Below are 15,125 nucleotides of genomic sequence, written 5' to 3'. Positions count from 1 at the left end.
GCAACTGTGTATGGGCACTTTGTTTCTCTTTTTTCCTCGTTTTCTTAAGTTGGATAATGGTTTATCTATTTTATAATTTAAAAAATATCAAATCAGTCTTAATATTTAAATTTTCTCTATTATTTATTGTTTTCATTTCCTTTGCTTTCTTTAGTTATGTGCTTTTGTGACTGTGCATTTAAAAAATTATAGATGTATACTATATACATGTACACATATACATATATAGTTAACATACCTCATACACCTGTATTGTACATAAAATTATATTCATCATGAATTTAGTGTTTTTTTCAGATATACGAAGATGCTCAAATCATTATTTCTTTCGATGTATTAAGATAAAAGTATTTTATCATGTTCTACCATCCTGTTACCTGGAATATAACCTACTCTTTCCTGATGTACCCTTCTACCGTGCTACTTTTTTGTTAATTTTTCATTTGAGATTTTTTGGCATCAATATTCACAAATGAGATTGGGCTCTAGTTATCTTTGTATTGTACTGTATTGGAAACATTCTGATACCAATGTTAGGTGTCATTCATATGTTTCATAAGTGTCCCCTTTCTTCTCTTCTCTGGAATGGTTTATATAGCATTGCAATCTATTTAAAGCTTTTAGTAAATTTCTGGGACAAATGTCTTCTGCTCTTCTCTTTTTTGGGCACTCAGGGGCATAAGTACATTCCTGATAACTTTCTTTAATTTTTCATTAGCAATTGGTTTAGTTTGATTTACTTTGTCTTTTAGATTGTTGCTTGGAAAATTACGTTGAAAATTTTAAATTCCTATCACATTTCCAAGTGCACTTGCCTCAGTGTAACAAGGGTTTATCTCCCATTTCTTTGGTGTCTTCTTTTCTCTGATTACTTCCTACTCATTGTTTCCTATTTTGTTTAATTGCATTTCTACCTTTATTTGTGATTACATTAGTGGTTTATCTGTATATCAATTTTTTTTATAAAAGCAGCTTTTACATCTGCATTTTATGATCCACTAATTTTTGCTTTAATCTTTCTTAATTCTTTCTGCTTACCAGTGTGTGTGTGTGTGTGTGTGTGTGTGTGTGTGTGTGTGTGTGTGTGTCTGAATGTTGTAGTTTCTTTAAAATTTACAGATTTGGATGTCTATTTAATTAGTCTTTCTAGATACTGTATATTAGTATTTAAGATTAGTTTTACTCTGAGCACAGATTCAGCACTATCCTACAGATTATGGTATATATAAATTTTCATTACCTTATTCTATCCTTCTAGAAGATTTTGAATTCACTCTTTCATCAAATTATTTTTGAGAGAGATATTTAAAAGAATTTTCATGTGGTAGTGGTTTATTTTCTTGTATTGACATCAGAAAATGTTGCCTGTACTACTAATTTCTCAATTTGACAGTTTCACTGTGATCTAATACATAGTCAATTATTTTTTGTTAGTGATCAACACTGGAAAATGTGCTATGCTATATTTTTTTAATGGGAAAATTCTGACATGTATTAATTTATTTCTTTGCACTAGTGTTGGGTTATTTTCCAAACATTCCTTTTTCCATCCCCACCCAAACTTCATTCTACACTTAGGTTGTAGTTTAGCATCTGCTGTGGAAACAGAAACCACACCCCCGTGATGTTCACAAAAGTGAAAAATGGAACACCATATAGGCATCAATTATGAACTGGAAATCTTTCCCTTTAAGTCACTGATATTCAGTAAATGGATTTAGTGACGGAGTCCTAGGTAAATTTTTAGCATGTTTGTAAGTCTTTACATCCACCAAATTTAGGTACATGAAGAATAAGAAAATCAGATTTGCTTCACCCAGGCATTCTTTGTGTGGTTAGAATGACACTCTATACGGCACGAGCCCCAGGGGCTGAATCCATGTGTCTCCTGGAGGAGGGGCAGCATACATTCTGAATCACTCACAGAGCAAAACTTTGTATGGCAAGGGCTCCTTTGTTCCTGACTGCAGCAGGGGTGGCTCAGCTGTCCTTATGGGCAGGCCCTTCGGACACTTCACCCAGCTTGGGATGTGCTGACATCCCTGTTATTCGATCTCTTTCTGAATAAGCTGATGAGGGAAAAGGGAATCCCATTTTTTAAAAATATCATCTTACTTCTTATTTTCCTCATGTAGGCATCTGTCACAAATAATATGATTTTTTTTCTTGTTTGCTATATTTTCAGGAATTGAATAGCACATTTTTAGTTTTAGCTGAATGACTTTTGCTAAAAAATTTACTTGGTCTTTTTGAAATTATGAACATAAAGGTAATGTTCCTACTACCTAAGAAAATAATCATGAAATAATAACGTTACCTTAACACAAGTTCCAAAGTTTCCCAAAGAGAAAAACTTGGTGGAGTTTTAATTCTTGTGCAAGCTTTTCTCAGGTTTACAAACACACATAAATACCACTTTTATACATGCTGTTTTAAAAATACCACCTATGTTTCAAGCTTTGTCCAGGTTACATTTGATCCTCACAACACCCCTGTAAAATAGGTGGTGTTATACCCATTTCTCATATAAAGAAACTGAGGTATAGGAAACTTAAATAACTTGCTCCTGACTGCAGGGCTGGTAAGAAGCAGAGTCGGGATTCTAGTCATCCTTTGTCTGTCTCCCAAACCATTTTATCTTCTATACACCCTTGTCACACGCTATCTCCTGATCTTTATTATGATTGTTTGGTTCAAGATACTATTTGAATAGAAATGTGATATTTCACAACATTAGGTAGTGCATATTAGGACAAACTTTTCAAAGCTTTCTGTGCTTGGTTTAAAATGCCCTCCTTGACAGCATCGCCACCACTCAGAGCTCATGTTTTGAGCCTCTGGTGTCAGTGTGGTCTTTGAGAGTGCCCCATCTGGTCCTATTCTTTGGTTGTTTGGTTATCTAAGCCCCCTTTCCCCTGCATGACTAGGGCAGCCTGGGGGTAGAAATATGTTTGGATTTCATTTGGAATCACTCACCCTACATGCCAGCAATAGCCAGGCATCCAGGGCCTTTTGACTGATGAATTATTTGGATAACAAGAATCTAGAGGGGAAGGACCCCAGTGAAACAGGCTGACACTTACCCACAGAATCAGGAATCATGTAAGAAGGGAGAGGCAGTGTACAAATATGGGCAGCTGAGGCACATTCTGAGCAGTGGACTAAGAAATACTGAGTCTGGCAGCCCACAGATAAAGCGCCAGGGCTCCCACATTCTGTAGCTCATTTATGCCCATCTCTGTCCCACCCGGCTAAACCTCCATGTAAAGACTGCACATGTGTTTCCAGTAGCTATATTTAGTGGGTCCACCTGCTCTCAGTTATACATGTGGGGCAAGGGGCAGCATGGTGCCTGTGCTCTGGAAATATACTACCTGAGGTCCATTCGCTGTTCCACTAATTCATGCCTATGGGTCAGGGCTATATGGGCAAGTCATTTAACCCCTCTATCTTATTTATCTCATCATGACGGTGCTAAAAATTATAGCAAGTACCTCATAAGGTGGTTCTGAGAATTAAATCAGTGCTTTGAAGAGTATAAACTCTGTAAATGCACCCTGTCTTTGTTGCACAGTCAGGGAAGTCTGTATCTCCTGTGACTTAGGCCCCCAGGATACTTTCAGCTATCTTGGCCAGGAGGAGAGTTTTCTGCAGTTGATATACAGCATTTTATACAGGTCAATTAGGTAAACTATTAAAATTGTGCTATTCAACTCACATTCTTTCTTTCTTTGCTTGTTCAGTTACTGAGAAGAGGTATTCAAATTGTCTACCAAGATTCTGTAGTTTTCTTATCAATTATTTATTTGTATATCTAATCTTATGGTACCAAACATAAAATTGGAATAGTTTTATCTTCCTGGTAAATTATAATTTCATGTTTATATATCATCTTTATTTATCTCCAGCCATGTATTTATCCTTAATGTGAACTCTATCTGTGCTCAAAAGTCACAGCACCTCCGATTAATTTTTCATCCTTTACTTATAATGTTTCTGTATTCTTCTATTGTAGGTGTGTATTTTAAACAGCATATAGTTTCATTTTAATTTTAATCAAGTCTGCTAATCTTTGAGTTTTAGTTTTTAAACCAATTCCATTTAATATAATTACGGTATATTTGTGTTATAAACTTTCCAAATTACTATTGTATTTAGCTTTTGTCACTTTCTGTATTTCATTTATTATCTTTCCATTCTTGCATTCTGACTGATTTCAAAATGTTTACTGTTCTTTACCTTTTAAAATCTTGCCACTTTTATGTTGAAAACTTTTGTCAAAAGCCCCTTCTTTGGAATGTCTAGAGATGACACAAAATATTGAACACAAAGAACTGTGTATGTGAGTCCAGGACTGTGCTGTTATAAAGATCAATGAGATGGTGGCTGAACTGCACGGGAATTCACATTTCTGTACTGATAACAGCAATGAGCTATTAATGCCATCACAGGAATTACCAATGTCGTATTTTGTAAATATTTGCCACATTTGGAAAGAGCCACTCAAATAGCTGTTTTCATTAGATGCTAATCACTGAAGCTGTGAAAGGGACAGAACGATTATTCATGTACCTCACACTCACACAACACCAAATCCTATCAGCCTTTGACCTTCAGCTTCCAGCTCTGTATTTATTTTATTAAATAAACATTATATTATGGCATACACCTCTAAATATATTTTTAAATACATAACTTTCATACACATTAATATGCATATGTATGTATATATAGAATTCTTAAATATATACTTCCAAATATAAATAATTTCACATCAAGCTAAACAGGATAAAAACATGTAAACATATGCACCTGGTTCTGGTCAAGTAAAGCACACAACCACAAGGTAACCACAAGTTAAAGAGTGCACTTTAAGGGGAACAGGGGAAGGAACAGACGTGTAAACAACAGAGATGCTGAAGCTGCACCACAAAGCCCCACGAGGGTCCATTTCTTAAGACTGAAGTAGCAAAAAGCTCCTTGTTCAGTTAAGACTTCTCCTTTCACCCTGTCACATTTATTCTTGAGGGGCTTCAAAATGAGTGTGGAAATTCTGTAAACACTAGACTAGAACTGAGTCAATCCTGTTGAAAACAGAGATGACAAAATAAACCATAAACTGACAGTCATATTAATTTCTCCAAACAGTAACTTTAAGGACGTTTTGTTACTTTTTAACACAGTGAAACACCATAATCCTGGGGAGCAAGAAATGGGAATGGGCAAGAAAACAGTGATGGATGCTCTATACAAATGGTTTCCGCAGCCCCTGTAAGTGACAGATGTGTCTATAAACAAAACACAGGCAAGAGCAGATGACAGAGCTTCAGCACACCAGACAACATGCCACAGCATAATGCCACAGATTCAAATTGAAATATTCTTCCAGCTCACAATGAAGCAAGTCCCATCGGGCCTCCGTGAAGGGGAGCTCACTAGCTCCCAGTGAAAGAAAACACTTACACAACAGATTGGCCAGCCAAAGCATGACAAGCTCTTTTTTACTGCTTTTAAAGGGCATGTTGCCCTCTCCCACCTGCAGAGGCTCGAAAAGTTGACCGCGGCAAGTACTGGACGCCTCAGCACCCTGCCTCTGAGGCTCCTCTCCCTGGCCCTCAGGGAACGCATGTCTGTAAAAACAGTTCTCTCCAAATGGGCAGACCCTGCCTCGAGCAAAATACCTGCAGGTCTTGTGGCTCATTGCCTCCAAGTACTGCTGAATAAGTTTCTGCTTCTCTTCCTCCTCCTCCACCCAGAATTCACTGGGAATGACAAAGGTGGAGATGACCCTGCACTGCGGGCAGGACTTGACGACCCTGCTCCCAAACTGTCTGGCACTCCTCCACCTGCGGATACACTTAAGACAGTAGGTGTGGTTGCAGCTGGAGAGAATGCCAAAGCGGCAATCATTCAAGTTGGCTTTCTCATAGACAACCTCCATGCAGATGCCACACACTTTGTCCGCACTGCGCTGCACAGCAAACGAGAGCTCCATATTCTTCTCGTGTGCTTCAATGCAGGCCTTTACATGGTCTGCCCTCTGGGCACCGTCCACAGGGTGCAAGACCTGCAGCCCACACATATCACATATATCTCCGTGGAGATAGATACAACTCTGCCCACGAAAGCACTGCCCCACGATAGCATCGCGGCAAAGCTGCTTCCCCATGCCCAAGGCAATCTGCTCCCTCTCAGTCACCGAGCTCTGCAGAGGAGCCTCGGAGACAGAAGGGGCCATGCGGCCCCGATAGGGTTGCCCGGGAACAAACTCAACAGCACCCTCCCAGCCTTCTGCACCTGCTCCTCCGGCAGCTTCAAGGCCTGCATTGTCTGTCTTAGCTTCAAAGAAACCCCTTTCAGCAGCCGAGCCAATCAGAGGCAAGGAGCGTGAGGACGCAGCAGGGGGGGCTTCCGCCACTTCCTGAGGCAGGGGCTCCATGTGCGCAGCCGTGCTGGGGCCGCTGTCTGCAGAGGCCTGGGGCAACAAGCCGTGGCCTTCGCTGGCCACCTGCCGGCCCGAGAGGTCGTGGGAGTATCGGCAGTTCTCCCCCTCCTTGCACAGCCCATGCAGATAATACCTGCAGACGACTTGCTTTGTCCAGCTGCCGCTGCTCCGGCCTTGCAGCCATCTGGGCGTAGCCCCTCCCCATGAGGCCTGGGCGGGCCTCAGACGTGACGGGCGGAAGGGGGCCGGGCCTGGAGCCGAAGACCACCGGGAGGCTGGGCGCACCGGGACGCTGGGCCGGGGGGCGCCCTCCCCCGCTGCCTCGGCACCCCCAGAGGCCCCAGCTGCCTCGTAGGGTTCTGTGGGAGCTGCAGGCTCTTCCATGGCAGCTTCTTCTCCCCGAAATGGTGCCGGAACTTCCCTGGTGTCTCTTCCTTTCGGGCTTGAGGCCCGGAGGCCAGGAGCCAGCTCGTGGGCTCCTCCCTAGAAGATGTGCATCTTTTTTCCCTCTCCCCCGCTCCCTGCTTCCTGTGCCTGTGTTCCTACTTCCTTCTCTAGGCAGGCGCGGCGGACACTTCCTGTGGGGGCAACGTCAGTCCTCCACCGGGTCGGTGCACAGTTGGTCCGGCGGGAATGGTGACCGGCTTCCTCCTGTGTTCGCAGCCGGCAGCGCTGCCCGCCCTCCGCTCCGGCGCTGCCCCTGCTCTGCTGCGCTCGGCCCCTCGCCATCCCGCGGCTCTTCTGACCGAAGGAATCACAGCCCTTTGAGGTTTTTAATGCAATCTGTTCCAGTGTTCCTTCACACGCATTGATTTCGTTGCTTTTTCATACGTGTCTATTGAAAGCATCATAATCCTCGTGTATTTTTATTGCTCCCGTGTAAAGTTCGTCTTATTTCTGAACCATCTCACATATGAATTTTATAAATGCTTTGTCTGTTCACTCCGTTTTGTCTGTGGGTCTTATTTTTTAAATTATTTTTATTTCTGGGTTTCTTGACTGTCACTGCTGGAAGCCTTATTTATTTAGTTGTGTTGACAAGACCTGATTTCTTCTGCTCTTTGTTTTCTGGAAATTCTTACGAGCTTAGGTTGGAAAGGCTTTTCGCCAGTGAGCCATGAGCAGGTTTCTGATCTGAGGCCACTTTAGCGCTTTTCAGCTGTCTTAGCTTATTGTGGATTGCAAGGCTCCCTTCCCACTGTGCAGAAGCTGCAGACTTCATTGGTCCTGATGCTGGCCTAATAAGCCACTGTCCCCTTTGTGTCCCCTTTGGCTTTTATTTTCTCTTGCTGGTTAACTCACAGTGGCTCTTTGTTTCCCTTTCTTTCTTTCACCCAGTTTTGTACGGTATTGTGCTGGGCCAGCCTTTCATAATATATTCTCTACCCTTCTGCCCATGAGTGGTGCTTTTTAATTTCTACGCCTGAGCTGTCATTTTGCAGATATATTTTAATAGATTAGTAAAAAAAAAATTATTTTCCTAAATATAAAGAGTACTTATGGATGTATACTGAATTTTATCATGTAGTTTTCTGCATTTCTTAAGAGCTGATCACGTTATTTTCTCTTTATTGTGTTATTGCGGTTATTTTCACTGACAGATTTTTCAAATGTTTAACTTACCATTTTTTTTCCAAGAATAAAGCTTTCTGGTATGATTTATTATCATTTTATATATTATTGGATTTTGTTTGCTTAAACAGGTTTCTTAGAGGGAATTTTATGGTCCAAATTTATATTTTAAAATGGAAGAAAGTATGAATATAGCAGAGAAATTACATTGAAGTAAATAATGGAGATAAGAAATTAAAGAAAAACAAACATTAAGTAGGGGGAATTAATCAAAATCCTTTGAAAGGATTATTGAACCTGATAAATTTCTCGTGAAATTTATCAAGAAAAAATGAAGAAGGCTCAAATAACCAAGATGAGAAAATTAAAAAGTGGTATCACTACATTAATAACAGATATTAAAAATCATGTGTGTATATCAGATACAAGGTTAGGCCATTAAATTTGAAAATTTGTGAAATGGTCATATTTCTAGAAACATATTTATTAATAAAAATGACAGGACCAGAAATAAAGAACATAAGTATTGATCTGTTAGATAAATTAAATCTGTAATTAAAAATAATTCCATAAATGAAAGCTTTTAAGGTTTTCCATCTGAAATAAATAGAAAGGCAAAAAGGTCTATATGTGTTATTGCAAGTCCTAACCAGTACAATAAGGCAAACGAAGAAATAAAAGATGTTAGAATCACAAAGGAATTATTAACGGAAGACAGCAGAAAATTAAGAATAATTTACTGATAAACTATTAGACTTAAACACATTTAGCAAGGACAATGAATGGTAGTGCAATACACAGAATCATTTGTATTTATATTTATATGTATATATACATGTATACAATCAATGATACATAGACATTTAGAATTCCTAACATTTATAACATTAAAAGTTAACTACCCTGGGAATTGAAATAAAGTTCTAAAAAATTAAAATCGTTTTATTTCTGAAAACCTAAAGAAATTGAGGTTTATTCTGATCATGCAGTAGAAGGCTCAGTATTTTCAGAAGGTAAACTTTTCCTCATTTGATAAATCATGCGAGAATGTTGCTGTTTTCCACTGCGAATCTAGGAAATCTTGGTGATTTTATATTTTCCTCCTTTATATTGAGTTTTGTATTTAGGATGCCAACTCTTTCAAAGTTTGGCTCACTTGCATTCTTTTTTCTCCTCTAAATTCATTGGTTAATGAATATTCCTTTGACAGCCCCCCAAACTTTTACAGAAAAAGGCTTGAAACAGATATTGGGCTTATATACCAGGCTCTCCACAAATTCACTAACATAAAAATCCTGAATATAAATCTATTATTTGTTTAATGGTAGTATGTTCTCAGCACCATGTCTAAATTAATTTGATCGACTTTTATAGACCAGCACCACCAGATAGGATGTTCCATGATGATTTTTTATGTGTTGTCCTGCACAGTAGTCATTAGCTCACGTGGCTCTTGAGCGCTTGAAATGTGGCTGAGTAGTAGCTACTGTCGGACAGCAAAATTCCAGATAGTATCTGACAATCCTTCTCCTCAAACATGAAGAAATGGAGAAAAATAATATTTTCTAACCTACCCAGCTATGCAGCTGGCGTGGGACAGTGTTTGCTTTCAGATCCCCAATCATGTTTGTGTCCTGCCATCTCACAGTGAACCACATCTCGTTTTACAATGACATATTCCATGTTCACTATTAGAAACTAAAATTGTACCCCATGATTTTAAGTATCATCTGAGATTGAATAACTGAAAATATTAGGCAATGCGTCCTGAGAGAAATAATCAAATATTTTCCATCCCAGTCAAATCTCTATCCTCAGAGAATTTTCTCTGACCATCATACTTCAAAATCTTATCCTGATTTTTTTTTTAAATGTGAGCACTGATGTTGCTTTCACACAGTCTCTAAGAATACACATCTGATCCTGTCTCCTGTTACTTGGCTCAGCTGAGCCCTCTTTTCCCAAAAAACCACTGAGGGCCTCCAGGTCTGGGACCCAGCTGAGACCAATTTGTGTACACAGTGGTGTGCAGGGCAGCAGGAGATCTCCTGGATGGTCAACATTGGGGTGTCCAAGTGGAAAAAAGGGAAGTAGTGTTCCACCTGAGCAGGCTGGGCTGAGCACCTGGTAACCAGGGAAGAGATGACAAGGGGGAGGTGGTTGACAGAGTTGAGACACAATCCAGGCAGTGTAACAAAAGCCTGACAGGCAGGAGACTAGTTCTGAGGTGGACTATGGCCATGGGTGGAAAAGAACCGGAGACCCCCACAGTCTTTTATTCTAAACATCTCAGGCCTGCTGGGCCCCACCCCACGTGGCTCATGTGTCCGTATTTAAAGGACACACATTTGTCTCCAAGCAGTTTCCTCCAGCACACACACCTACTTCAGGTCTGACATTTAGGCATTACTGTGGGGTGGGGGGAGGGGGAATTAAAAGCAATTATCTAGAATAAGGCATCAGGGGTTCAAATCCGGGATGCACTGCTCTCTGAAGAATTCATCTTGGGCAAATTAATCACTCTTTTATCTCATCTGGCAAACAACAAGAGCCACCACCAATAATAAGAGCGATCAGCTCACAGGTTTGTTGCAATAAATGAAATAATTATTATAAAATTATTGGAACAGTGCCTGTTACAAGGACAATCTTTGAGATAAAATTCTTTTGTATTTTAGAATCACTGACTAGAGTGACCGTGTCAATCTCCATTTTCTGCTGTCTGGATACAGCAGTAATATGTCTATAGGATCCCTGCAAGTTCCTGGCACATAAGAGGTAGGGAATAAGTACTTATTTTCTTATACTGATGGACAAACTGATTTTTATTTTGAAATTTACAGAGGCAGTTTTCTCCAACTCTAGCTCAGAAGTCCAAACTCACCAAATTCCATAAATTAATTATGTGCAGTTTTTTGTATATCAATTATACCTCAAGAAAGCTGTAAATAACAAGTTGGGCTTTAAAACCAGGCACAATTAAATATATTATCACAAAGAGAAGTTCAGTTTTAGGTACCTTTGTGCAGCACTTTTTGTTCCCACATCACTTGTAATTGCATGGGTGTCTGCATGGGACAGGAGTTCTCTAGGCTCATCCTAGGAGAGGGTAGGCTGTTTTGAAGAATCTAGTCACCATGAGTGAACAACTTGATAAAAAGAAAGTTACTCAAAGATGTCTTTCTAATTCCATATTTTAATATGGATATAAAAAGGTATAAATTATTTTAAAGCCATTCAAATATAGTATAACAAAAACTTCTCTGATTATGAAAATTACACTGAGCTATCTATATTGTAATCAAACACAGAAAATTTCAAGAAATATTCTGAAAGCTTTTCTATAAGTGCCAAGAATTCAGCTATGTGTATACTGTAGTGTGGTTAGCAGAATTTATTCATATTCATTCATTTTACAGACCTAAAACATACTTAAATTTTAATTTCTAGCCATAACCCAGATTAAATAGTTTTTATAAGGCTGATAACTCCATGCAGAACCATGATAGAAACTGGATAAATATGAAAAGTAAATGTTTGAAAGACTTAGAAAATAGCTAATATGGTGAGAGTTCAAGGGGCATTAAATAAACTAAATCACCTATGAGTTATAGAAGAAATCACAAAGAAAATGAAAAATATTTCAAATGAATGACAATGAAAATATGACTTATGAAAACACTTAGGATGCACCTACAGCCATGCATAGAGGCACAATGTATAGCCTTAAATATATTCATAAGGAAGGAAGAAGCTTTGCTTCCAGGTGGTAGGAAAAGAAAGATGAACAGAGATGGGAGGAGAATGTCACGTGATGACGCTGGAGTCCTACTGCCTCCTCCCCTTTAGAAGAGGACATAGATGCTATGCCCACTGTACACTCAGACCTGAATGCTGTGGCCACAGGGAAAAAAGGACAGAATTAATCTGAATATTCCTTCCTTGAAGAAGGAGTGATTTTTATATTTTAAGACATAAAAATACTCATATAGTTTGCCATGTTCTTTGCCCTGTTCCTTTCCTCCTCCAAAACGTTTAGGCAATTATTAAAGAGAATTGTGAGCAATCACGCCCGACTGACCGGACAAATGTTGGTTTCCCACAAGGAACGTTATAAAGTGCATTAATATTTCTGGCCGCTAGAGGGCGGGGATGTAATTGATTGAATAAGCCAAGGGGGGTAAAAACCCAGCAAGGTGATAGATTGTGATATGCTATTAATACTGTTGATCTAATTGATGTGTATAAAAACACTACATTCACCAAATCTAGTCCGTGAAAATTGCACACCAGACACTTTTTACAATTTACATATTGGGCCTAAAAGGTGTCTAATAATTTCAAAGGATTGAAATAATTCAGAGTATATTCTCCGACCCCAGACTGAAATTGAGCCAGAAATCAATTTTAAAAAAAATTAGAAAAATAATTTATAGGCCGGGATATTAATAAGTATATTTCTAAATCACCCACAGGTCAACGAAAAAAATCACAAAAGCAATCAGAAAATATTATGATTTGATTAATAATGAGATTGCTTATATAAAAGTCTGTGTGCTGGGTGGAAAGCAATGCTTGGAGAAAATTTTATAGCTTGAAATGAATATATTAGAAAGTGAGAAAGTCATATTATTTCTGATACAATCACTAAATTCGGGTAATTACAAATGTACATTACATTACAAAATTGACAACAAATTTAACCAAAAGAATATATGTGGAAGGAAATAACAAAAACAAGAACAGAAATTAATAAAAGAAAGCAAACATATAACAAGTAGAATAGCCAGAGGCTCGTTCTTTAATAGGATTAATAATTCAGATAAACCTCTAGTATGTTTCACTGAAAAAATAAAATGGAGATTTCTCAACTAACCAATATCAAGAATGAAAAACAGTGATCTCCCCATTGTTCATATACATTTTAAGGAGATCATAAGAATGTACCATGAACAGCATTAGGCCATTCAATATAAAAATGTAGTTGAAATGTTTAACTTCCTAGAAAATACAAATTATCATAAATAACATGGAAGTAAATGGGAAATATAAATAGCCTTCTAGCTTTTAAAAGAAATTAATTATAATTAAAAACCTTCTTTAAAAGAAAACTCCAGGCCCAGATAGATTCACAATAAATTCTATTAAGTATGTAAGAAGGATCATTACAGACACATGGTGCTCATAAACGATGATGCAAATTTCAGGAAAATTGAAAAATGAAGTCCAATGATCTATAAAAGGATAATATATAACAAAACAAAAAAGGGTTAGTTCTCATGATGTAAGGTAATGTCAATATTTGAAAATCAATTGAAAAACAACAAACTTATGCATGTAGAAAACAGATTAGTGGTTGCCAGAGGCAGGGATGGGGCTGGGTGAAATGGGTGAAAGTGGCCAAAAGGTACAAACTTCCAGTTCTAAAATAAATAAGTCCTGGGGATGTAATGTACAGCGTGGTGACTATAGCTAATAATACTGTATTGTGTATTGAAAGTCACTTAGAGGGTAGATCTTAAAAGTTCTCATCACGAGAAAAAACATTGTAACTGTGTGGTGATGGATGTTGTAACTAGACTCATAGTGGTGATCATTTCACAACATATACAAATGTCAAATCATTTGATTGTACACCTGTAACTAATATAATGGTTTAAGTCGTGCATATATCAATAAAAATAAATAAAATGAAAGAACTGATTTATACACACACACACAGCACACACACACACAAGGGTGTTTCTCAGAACACTAATTGCAAGCTGCATTTAAAAGTGTTTTATGAGTGAAATACATTTATACCCATTCTGTTAAGCACATAGAGAAGTTTTTAAGAACACTTGTAATAAAGATGTTTCTGAGATGCTGCTTGCAAGCTGCATTGAGAACAGTGTTATATCAATGAATGGAAGTTACAACCATTCTGAAATTCATTCAGAAAAGTGTTTGAGAATACTTGTAGTTAAGACATTTCTAATATGCCACTTGTGAACTGTGTTGAGAACAGCGCCATACCAGTGAGTGGAAGTTATATCCATCTGTAATGCATGCAAAGAAGTGTTTAAGAGCACTTGAAATAAAGATGTTTCTAGGAACGATGAAAACAAACAAAATCAATCAGTGTAAATAACAACATTAAAATATTAAAGGAGAAAAATAAAATAATAAACTCTCAAAAACACAGATTTTTATGTTTAAACAATATGCATTTGTGATAAAGCTCTTGGGACACTAGGAATAGAAAAGAATTTCCCTGACTGATTAAAGAGATCCTCTTTAAGAACTCTAGATAAAAGTCATATTGATTTATATAAATGTTAAAATGTACAAAGATTTCCCTCTGACACCAAGAATGAGGCCACAATGCCACCAACCAACATTTATATTTAAATTTTTACTTAAGGTCTTAGCTACTATAATAAGGCAAGTAAAGAAATACAATGTATTATAATTGGAAATGAGTTGTTAACAGGAGGACAGTTGAAAATCCAGAAGAATCTACAGTTGAACTATTTGAAGTAATAAATTTAGCAAAGCCATTGAGAAGAAATCAGTATATAAAAACCAATAGTCTATTTACATTTCTATAATGAACAGTTAGAAATGAAATTTAAGAACTCACAGAACTAAAGATGCATGGGGACATTTTTAATATTTTAGGAATAAATCTAAAGATATGTACATAGAAATCTATAAACTATCATTGAGAGAAATTTAGGAAGTCCTAAATAAATTGAGAATTATTCCGTGATAAAGGAGTAGAAGATGTAGTATTTTAAGGAGGTTAATATATGGAAATTTGATCTATGGATTAATTAGACGCTCAATCAAAATGAGTCTGTGTGTATAACTTGAAAGGGTCAGAGTAAATGCATATGCAAATGCTAATAACCAAATCTAACTAGGCAACCTTGAAGGAGAAAAAAAAGAAGAATTACTTTTACCAGACATCAAAATGCATTTCAAGGCTAACTGTAATTAAAACAGTGGATATTGGTACAATCATAGAGAGAAAACTGAATAAAACAGAGAGTTCAGAAATAGACCCCCACACAAGGACGTTTAATTCTTAACAAGTGTGGAACTTCAGAGTATTGAAGACAGT

The 15,125-nt window shown here is 37.8% G+C and overlaps 1 protein-coding gene across 1 annotated transcript in view; it reads right to left on the bottom strand.

The window, feature by feature from the left end:
• MKRN3 (makorin ring finger protein 3) overlaps positions 1-15,125 on the bottom strand; it is a 40,946-nt gene extending 25,821 nt beyond the window's left edge. Inside the window, exon 1 of the mRNA XM_082383639.1 lies at positions 1-15,125. This exon is cut by the window's left edge and continues 25,821 nt beyond it. Coding sequence (XP_082239765.1) covers positions 5,327-6,829 — 1,503 coding nt within the window. The 5' untranslated portion in view covers positions 6,830-15,125 and the 3' untranslated portion in view covers positions 1-5,326.

This window comes from Balaenoptera borealis, assembly GCF_965194805.1.
Source record: "Balaenoptera borealis genome assembly, chromosome: 3".
Lineage (NCBI taxonomy): Eukaryota > Metazoa > Chordata > Mammalia > Artiodactyla > Balaenopteridae > Balaenoptera > Balaenoptera borealis.
This window is presented reverse-complemented; position numbering and strand designations above follow the sequence as displayed.